At 51.5% G+C, this 9,723-nt stretch overlaps 1 protein-coding gene across 1 annotated transcript; it reads right to left on the minus strand.

Moving 5' to 3' along the window:
* Positions 1 to 1,525: 1,525 nt before the first annotated feature.
* Positions 1,526 to 9,064, minus strand: COCSUDRAFT_68235 (T-complex protein 1 beta subunit). Its single transcript, XM_005642992.1, has 14 exons — positions 8,954 to 9,064; positions 8,604 to 8,663; positions 8,340 to 8,405; positions 8,043 to 8,154; positions 7,616 to 7,744; positions 7,321 to 7,406; positions 6,759 to 6,917; positions 6,222 to 6,380; positions 5,455 to 5,647; positions 4,442 to 4,594; positions 3,697 to 3,779; positions 3,211 to 3,325; positions 2,502 to 2,635; positions 1,526 to 2,073 (listed from the first exon to the last, which is right to left on the minus strand). The coding sequence occupies exons 1-14, from the start codon at positions 8,957 to 8,959 to the stop codon at positions 1,972 to 1,974; spliced, it is 1,557 nt and encodes a 518-aa protein (XP_005643049.1). The 5' UTR covers positions 8,960 to 9,064; the 3' UTR covers positions 1,526 to 1,971.
* Between the last annotated feature and the right edge of the window lie 659 nt (positions 9,065 to 9,723).

The following is a 9,723-nucleotide window of genomic DNA, read 5'->3' on the forward strand; positions in this document are numbered from 1 at the left end:
ATGCAACAAGGAGGCTCAAAGTGGAGTGTCAATGATGGGATCGGTGGGGCTTTATAGGGAAGTTTACAGCCGAGAGCGGAAAGGTCGTGTGGTGTGTTGGGTAGAGGAGGATCAAGAATTGTGTATCAATAGCACCAGCAGTGCCGAGCAGGGAAGAGGGTGTCAGAGCCTGGTGGCTGCTTCCCACTCTGCTCCCACAAGGGAGCGAGCAGGTGCAGTTCAATCAGGTGAAACCCACTGCCGAGGCAACGCTATTCTTTGAAAAAGGGGGAACAGTACCAAAAAAAGAGATCCCTGCGTGTGAACGCGCGCCCCTCGCACCCGCTGTGCGCAGCTCTGCAGGGGGCAAGAATCACAGCGGGGCGGGGGGGCCCTTTTCCTGTATTGATTGCACCTTGCGTCGTCGGGCTGTCAGTCAGACATTGTACAGACACCTTGGCACTTAGTATCGCCATTCATTAGGGCCCTCAGGGCGGCAGCAGGCGCAACTGGGGCTAGCACTCCCCAGCTGTGCCATGGGTGCTGTGCTGAGAGCGACCCTCTCCACCTTCTGTGGTCAGGGCTTGAGAGTTTTTGAGGCGTTTAGAGTTTCCTGCAGTGTTAGGTATTTGTCAGCACTGTTGCGCCCTTGGCGCGCAGCAGCAAAGGGAAATTTTGACCATGTGTTGAGTCACGTGGCTTCCTGCTCTAGTAGTCTGAAAACACTGACGGCCCAGCCAGCTTGCTGGAAGTTGTTAGTGTCTTTGGAGCCTAGCGGTGCACTTTTACGCACGCGGGCGCTTCAATTTTGTGTAATGGTTTAGGAATTTGGTGCAAATTGCTGCGTTTTTGGTTGTTTTGCTCACTAGGAAATATTGCTCGCAGGGTTGCAGGACGCCTCTAGCGGCGCTTTGCACATAAAGCTGCTCTAAGGACACTACTAGGCGCCTACCCTGTCAGCCTCGCTTTTCAGATCCGAGTTTGAAGCTTGAGGTTGTTCCCGGTGTGGCTCAATGTTTGCACAGTCCTGTCATTTGTACGCATTAGGCTGTATCGGCGGAGGCTAGGAGCCCGCCAGACAATTTTGAGAGTATCAGGAGATGAGCGGGTGCGGCCAGCAGAGCCCGCCCTGCGCAAATTTTTGCTGTAGTGTATCGCTAGGAATTTTTGGTCAATTCTCGCCGCCGCCCCACCCCCCAATATTTACTTCAGCGGCTTTTTGGAAGCACCAAATAAGTTTGTCAAATGATTGTCAGGACGGTGGATTGCGAATTAAGGCTGCCTCTGCAGATTCAATCTCATCGATCCTTGCGGGTAGCAGCCACGGACATGCTGGGAGGATTGTATATTTGGGTCGGGCTGTAACTGGCTTGCATTCATTGTTAGCACCCAATTGAAGCGCGCAAACTAAGTGTGAGGGTATCCTTAGGAGATGTGAGGTTGTAGGCTGACCCATGTGAGGGGTCAAGATATTTTGAGAGCTGGATGCAGCGAATGCAAGCGTATTGCGTGTAAGCTGAGGACAGAACAATAGCTTGATCAATAGTTTCCAGCATCTTTGACCATTCTTTACCTCTCCGCAGAATAAACATCTGGTTCTTCTGGATTCCTTGGACGTTTTGCATCAAAGAAAACTATAGCGATCGCATGCACGATTCTTTGTTCACTTGCCACGCCCGGATTATCTACGAAGGCTCAAAAGGCCTCGTCCTCACAAGCAAGAGCACAAGGACTTGTTGATGGTCAACGTCAGCTAGGGTCACAAAAACATTGGGCATGCAATGCCAAAAGTGTTGCTGGTCCTTTGTAGAAAATGAAATACAACAAAGCATCTGTTTCATTCCGCTTATGGCGGCCACGACACCCTCTTGACATCCTCTTTAACAGTCCAGATGTCAAGGCCCAAGGAGGACACTGGGTGATTAATCGAGGATGATATTACCCCGCGTGTCTCACACACCATGATCTCAAAGCACGTTCTGCACAGCTGCATCACTGCTCGCTCCTTTGCCTGGGCGCGCACTTGATGATGTCATCCACTCTCAGGATCATTTCCGCTGCCTCCGTCGCTGACAGCAGCACTTGGGCCTTCACCTGCACAACATCACAGGAGCATCAGTGAAAGCCGATTGAAGAGAAAGCTATGTGATGCTGCAAGTAGAAGTAGATCCCCAAGAATTGCGCAGACTTTGGAGAGACTCAAAACATGCCCAGCTTGTGAACCGTGGACCAGCTGATTCACCAGATCTCATGCGACAGAAAGGAGGAAAAAGTGCAAATCCCTGCACCTTGAATCACCCAGAAAATGCCCTTATTTGTGCACTGTGAACAGACTTAGCATTCCCAGCAAATTCACCTGTCTTGCTGGTGCGACACCAGGAAAAGATAGAGGAAATGAAGGCGCTGCACCTTGAAGGACTCAAAGATGCCCACCATGTGCATTGTAAACCTACTTTATGCCCCAAAAAATCACAATTTTGGTGGTGCGGCACCAGAAAAGAAAAAGAAGAAAAGGGGGGCACCTTGAAGGACTCGAAGATGCCCAGCTTGGACATGTCGCCCATGCCGCCCGTGAGGACGTCCACGCCTTGGCGGCTGGCCGCGTCGTGCGCATGCGACGCCCGCAGCTGGGATATCAGATCCGCGCTGTCCAGCCCTGCAGCAGACGGCGTTCCATGTCACGCAGAGTCTCCCAATTCTTTTTGTGCGCAATTTCCAGTGGCGCTGCTGAGCTGCGGATCGCCTGAATGGACCCCTTCTGGCCCTCATGAATCATTCTCAGCAGCCGCCCATTCAAATGAACCCCAATCTCGACAATTTCTAGAAAAGATTTAAGAAGAGCTCTGAGAGAGCACCCCACGAGCCAAGCAGCGCGTGCAGTGGAGGTACAGGCCTTTGAAATCACGCAGCTGACTTCTGCCGCCAAAATGGGCATGCAGCAACCTCCCACTCAGATCCCCCATGTCTGCCACAGAGATCTCGAATTGGACAACGGCTGCTTGGCATGACTACTCAATGCTGAAGCTGTGTATCTTAGGCTTCTATCTCTTGAATTATGAACAGGCGTCATCGACTCTCCAAACATGTGAGGGCTGACTTGTGGGGTAATGTTTGTCTGCATTTTGCGCCTTCATGTGGGTCCTGAGTCAGCTGCAGCACCCTAGAGGTAGCTAGCAGGGAGGTGAGAAGGGAGGTTGACCGGAAGGCGTGCGAAATGCAATCTGCGCGCACCTGCGTTGTCGCAGATGGTGGTTGGGATGGCGCGCAGTGCGGTGCAGAATGCCTCCATCGCGAGGCTGCGCTTGCCTGGCGTCCGCGCAGCGCCCTCTCCCACCGCCCGCGCCATCTGCGCGCATGCAGACATGACCCGTCAAAACACCTCCAGCAGCCATCAGCTGTTTAAACATCAGGGTGCGCTGCCAAATGCACAGGCCTCTGTGATGGACAGCCATCCGCACAGAAGTCCAGATGCAGCAACATATAAGTAGGGAGACAGCGTCTGGCATGCCCTACTCCCCACACTGCATCTCCTCACCGACCTGACATTTGACTGCATGACGCACTGCTCCTTGTGAGCAGCCCATCGGCGTCATGGACTGCGCCTGCAAACAGCTGACAGACAACACGACACAGCGAAGCACAGGAGCGGCTGCAAGGGAGCGGCTGAGCACAGGGATGTAGGCGCGCCTGCATTTCTGGGAAACCACCACCATAGACGACGCGCGAGTCCTGCACAGTCTGGCTCAGCACGCAGAGCGCGTCGTGAAGGGAACGCTCCGCCTCGTCCAACACATGCGTGCCTGATCAGGCACACACAGCCACCTCATCACCATGAATCCCTCTTTGAACTTTGGCAGAAAATAGCAAGATATGGCAGTTTGCACAGGACAAGTTCCTGGCATCAGATATGCATATCAGTCTGCAATACAACAGTATTGGTGCCAAAAGCCTGATGTACAGAGTGGGTGACCCTATGACTTCCCCGAGGACTCCTGGACTCCCCTTCACTGTCCTGGGCTGTCCAAAATTCTCGTTGCTGACCCAGCAAAAGAAGTTGAAAAGTGCCAGTACAAAACAAGGCACAAGACAACAATACATCATTGGACAAAAGATGAAGACGTGGCAGGGGGGCCTCACTGGTGCCGCGCATGTGCATGCATACGAACTTCTGACTTGATGACACTTTATGATTTAAACTTCTGACTTCATGAGACTTGATGACGAAGGCAATGCTTTGGGTGGCAGGGCCTCATCGGATGAATTTGACACCTTTCACATGTCACAAGGACTCGCATGGACCCCAAACGTGGTTAAGCTACAACACTCAGGTGAAAAAAGCGCTCAATGCGCCGCGCAGAACGATGGTGCATGCATACAAACTTCTGACTCGATGACACTTGATGATTTCTAATTCTGACTAAACGTGGTTGAGCTACAAGACTAAGGTGTAAAAAGCGCTCACTGGCGCCGCGGAGGACGATGGTGCAGGCTTCGCCCATGGCGGTGCCGGAGAAGTGGATGAGTCGGTCCTCCCCGATCATGATCTCCTCGATCAGCTTGCACCGCCCCAGCTTCACCGCGCCCGGGTTCTCAAAAGTGCTCGCGATCTCCCCGCCTGCACGCGTCAAAAATATGACTAAGTGCTGTGTGATCTGTTGCATGAGCAAGGCATCATCTTAGATTGAGCGCTGTGCGATCCATAGGACTCAAAATTCACCGGGTGAAGGGCTACAGGTGCTCGCAATCTCGCCGACTGCCGGCATCAGACATAGCATGGCTCAGCACTGTACGATAGGTGAGATTCATGCAATCTCTACATTTCAGGGCCTATGTGACCCGCAATATTGTCCGGCGAGCGGGCCAAAAAACAACTGTGTTGTACATGTTTTCTTGGAAGCAAGGATGCTGAGGAAAAGGTTCGCAAAGAGCTGCCACCCCAAGGATGAATACAACAGGAATCCTTGTCGGATTTGGTGATCTACAAGAGGCGGCAGTGATTCAGGGATGGAAACAGCTTTGGCCCGGTGGGACCGGTGGGACACAGAAGTGTACACTGTGAAGAAAGAGCGGGGTGACTAAGTGCCATAACGACTGGCATATGGGCAAGCATGTCATCTCCATGCCATTCGGGTCAAGGTCACGACTCTTGTGCGAAGAGTGAAATACGGCCATTTAGCGTGCCTGGCTCTTCATCATGGTAGCTGTTATCTTTGACCGAACAAAATGAAGAATGACACGCATGCACACAGTGGATCTGGCAATTTGCAAACCAGGAACACTCCCTTGCGACCCTTGCCCCATAACTGACCCTTCGAGACCCCTCGCTAAGCGAGTCTCAAGAAGACACCTGTCCAAAAGCCCTGGTGCTCGTCTACACAGAGTATCACACAGCAAACAATCTTGAAACTATTACTTGAAGGCCTGTATGCCCAGCTAACAACACATTGAGTGCCAAAATGAAGCAGGGAACGCCACCTGTGACGAGGGCGAGGCGTTCGATGCCGTCAAAGTCGGCGTGCTCAATAGCCATGATGCCCGCGTCGGCAAAGATCTCCTCGGGGAAGTTGTAGATGAGCTGGCGGTTGACAAAGCAGTTGATGCCGTGGTCTATGATGGCGTTCACCTTGCCCCGCATCTTGTCCCGCTCAGCCTTCTCTATGTCCGCCACCTGGCACCGTCACATAACCGCTCAGCAGAGCTCTCTAAGGCTCCCCAAAGTCTCCAGCACGCTCTTTCATTGCTTTATGGCATGACCCACATTTCCCAGTCAGCATGTCCTGAGCACTTTGCTGGCTCGCAGAATATTGCTGACTTGCTACATGTACACCTTCTTCACTCTGCCCAGCCGGTGGCGTACTGGCGTTATAGGTCAGGTCAGAGAGTCACTTTGGATTCACGCTTTCATCTCACAGTGCGAACTTACGTGCAACATCTCCACCTGAAAATCTCCGACAGCAGTAGAACTGAGAGTCTGCAGTAGCCACGACATGGAGCTGAGGTCACCTGACAAATACTAGACTAGGTTATGCAGAAGTATCCGCTCTCCTGAGAGCATGAGGCTTGTCACATCCACAATATCCTCATGAACAATGTCTGCTCCTCATTTCAAAATTCAGAAGGCATGTGCGCAGTCACTGAGCAACAACTCCCTTCCCCCCAGCATGCTTGGGTGCCTGCATGCACATCTTGGGATACTTCCATGATGAAAAGATTAAGATTGTGTGCTAGTTGCATGGAAGCACCTTCTGCATGGAGTCGACACGGACGCGAGCGCCGTAGATCTTGACCTTGTCGGTGTCCATGGCCGTGTTGGCGACCAGGATGGATGCGTTCTCCAGCCGCTTGGGCTGCCCCACGCCGATGCGCTTGTCCAGGATGAAACCCTCGTCCAGGAAAGACTCCTGCGCGTCCGGGTGAATGTATACTAGGATTCAGGGTCCTCAAGGGGGTGCTGTGAAACAAGCGCCTGAGGAACGCGGACCCAAATTGGTCTTGGGTGATCTGACTCTGCCATGGTCCGATACTGATGGTCCCTTTGCACCGCATGTCAGGATTTGTGATGGCGCCTAACATTCGATGAGAAGAGCCTGTAATTCTGGTCCACAGTCAGTATTATGGTGGTCATGACACCAAACACAATGCCACTGTCTACTCAGATGCCTTGAGGCACCTTTCCATATAGCATCCTGAGGAGTCCTGCACTCCCAGCTGGTGGAAGAGTTGGTGACTACACTGTTCTAAACATTAGTAACCCCTGAGCGAGAAAAGCTGAGACAAACCTTGAGGGTGCCGCCGGGCTTCTTGATGATCTGGATGGCCTCCAGATTTGTGGAGCCTTTCAGGCGCAGCACTGCGTCCACGGCCAGCTCGGCAAAGTGGTCCTTGTCGTGCGTCAGGATCTTGCTGCTCAGCGTCGTGCGAGCTATGTTCAGCAGGTCCTGTGCAGACCACATAATTATTTCATGCTCCAAACATTGCTCTGCAAAAATATGTGGCTGGTTCTGCGTGCTCGCATCTATCCTTGATGCTACGAAACCATTATGCGCAACATCGTGTATCATGCCATCCTGCTCCTGCAGTCAATCTTTTCGTGTTCCTTCTGGTTGTTCATTTTTGCACAACGTTGTCTAAAAGAGTAACTCTGTCCAACGTGTCTTGTTTGGTACAGCCGCACAGCCATGCAAAACCCGCAGCTCTTTTCAGCGGCAGCAGAAGGACATTACTTGTGCAAAGATGCATGCACGCAGATTTCCCACGGGACAGGAGGCCCAGCGCTAGATGGAAGAGATAAAATATGCACAAAGTTGAACAGCACAGGGGCAACTCTGTAGAAGAATGCACCTGTCTAAAGCGCTCCTTGTCGGCAGAGTTGTTGACAGACACCTTCTCCAGCTGCGCGTACGCCAGCTCACAGGCCTCCCTGTAACCTGCACGCCAGCATCAGAGATTTTAAGATCACTCCACAAGTTGTCATACCAGATTGTGGGGAATGTTTGCAAATGCACACTGCGCCAGTTGTTCGGCACTGCCTCCAGCCAGGGGTATCGAAGATCAACACGGTGTCATGCATGTTGGCGATTCAGGATGCTTGTCCCTGTACGCGGGTGGTGTGCAGCACGGGCAGAGGATTGCTCACCTGAGATGATGGTCATGGGGTGGATGTTTTGGCTGACCAGCTTCTCAGCCTCCCGCAGCAGCTCCCCGGCCAGCACCACCACTGAGGTGGTCCCATCCCCCACCTCCGCATCCTGTGTCTTCGAGATATCTGCGTCCCCATGTACACATCAAATTCATTCTGCAGAGATACAGAGAAGCAGCCTGCCACCCCCAAAGACAGCGAAGGCTATTTGGAGAGCACCCCTGACCCAAACAGCCTTGAAGCGTGAAAGAGTTCCATGTTGCATGAAAACAGGAGGGACTGCATTGCTCCATGCCCAACTAGAACACGCCGTGTCAAGCTGGCATAGCTTGCAAAACTCCGGAAGCAAGTGCATGTGCGCTTGATATATCTTCCTGACATGTGAGGCTGAATGGTCGGCAGAAAGAGCAGCGGGTGCACGCACCCACTAGCACCTTAGCTGCAGGGTTGTCCACATAGAGGGACTTGAGAATGGTGGCGCCATCATTTGTGACAACCACTTCTTGCCCTCGCCCCATGCTCTGCAAGATCTTGTCCTGCAGCGCAGCAATACATCCTGGTCAAGCTGTGCTCTTTGAAAACACCCTCTGATATTCAGATCCCAGTGTCTCGCAGCATCTCTGGAAAACATGTGATATGTTTTGTGTCATGACAGAGCTATGCGATCCCTCAAGGTTGAAAGCCCTGCGAATAGACAGGTGGCAACATGTTGAGATCGCACCATGCCCTTCGGGCCTAACGTGGTCTTCACCAGGTCTGCAATGGCCATCGCTCCCACAAAGGCTGCCTGCAGAGGCATCGACAGGCACACTTCACTAATGATAAACAACAACAAATTATGCTTTGATCAAGAAAAGAGCACCAATGGGACACCTTGAAAGCTCAAAAGATACATAGATTAGCCACTTTCCAGTTGATCAGATCAAGTGACCATCGTCAACTCGGTTCACTAAACATACTCGGCATGGGATACTTTTATTCGTACCATCCTGGCAGTCTCTCCCTTCTCTTCCGTTGCGCCAGCTTGTAACACATTCGTGTGAGTCTGGTGCACCCCATCAGCAAAGTTTCAGCATCGTGCAGCACAAAGCCTTCGCGGTGTATTGCAAAAGCATACTTTGAAATAAAAGATCAAAGAGTAACATAAGTTTCACATGTATAAGGGACTGCATGCATTGATGTAATACTTGCATACTCGTTGATGAGACCGTTTCAGCCGGCAGGCATAGATCGCAGATGCATCATACCCCCCGTTCAAGGAAGGACAGAATCATCCTATTAGCACAGTTGGTTTCAAAAAATCACGTCCGAGCAAGCCACTAAGAGAAAACTTACCGTCATTTTGGCTCTGCGCTTCCTAGATCCTAAGGATGTCCCTTATCTTTAAGATGATCTCACGATGTATGTGGTTGCCGGTAACGCTGCATCAATGAAAGCACTTATAACAACCTGGACACTGCAGAACGTTGTATAAATGGATCACAAGAAGCGTTTCTAGAGTTGCCTTGCAGGGGGGAGCCAAATTTGGACGTCTCTTATTCATGCAGAAGCTTTCATTGGACTTGAATCGTTGACATCCCCAACAAGCCTTTCGGGCACCATCATTGGATTATAAAAGCACACATGTCGAACTACAGCATGTGTAGGAACGCATTAGCCATGGTGGCCTCGTGAAAGAGTCCAACACCCGGCCTTCACATGGGCGATCAGAAAGTGATGATGTGCATGATCATGAGATGACTGGAGTGGAGTCAACAGCTTGCTCTTTACATCACAATAGATTAACGTCCTGGCAAAATCCATGCCACAGGTTGGCAGTCAGCCTTACGTGGACTTCCTGCATCTACTAGTTCCAATGGGAACTACCTGGAACTTTAAAACATTAAAGCATGCTGAATGTGCAAGACAATCCGTTAAGTTGCAACACATCAATTTTCCTTTTGCTTCCTAATGCAACAAGCCCGCAAGTAAAACCCACACAAACACTGGTCTGAAGCGTTCTCCGATCAAATCACTGGTTGACTTTCTCACAGAATCAGCAGAACCGAAAGGGACACCCTGAATCATCATTGTCGTTTTTGTTCCCTTGCCACCCAAGGGATTGC

This window comes from Coccomyxa subellipsoidea (genome assembly GCF_000258705.1).
Source record: "Coccomyxa subellipsoidea C-169, whole genome shotgun sequence".
Classification (NCBI taxonomy): domain Eukaryota; kingdom Viridiplantae; phylum Chlorophyta; class Trebouxiophyceae; family Coccomyxaceae; genus Coccomyxa; species Coccomyxa subellipsoidea.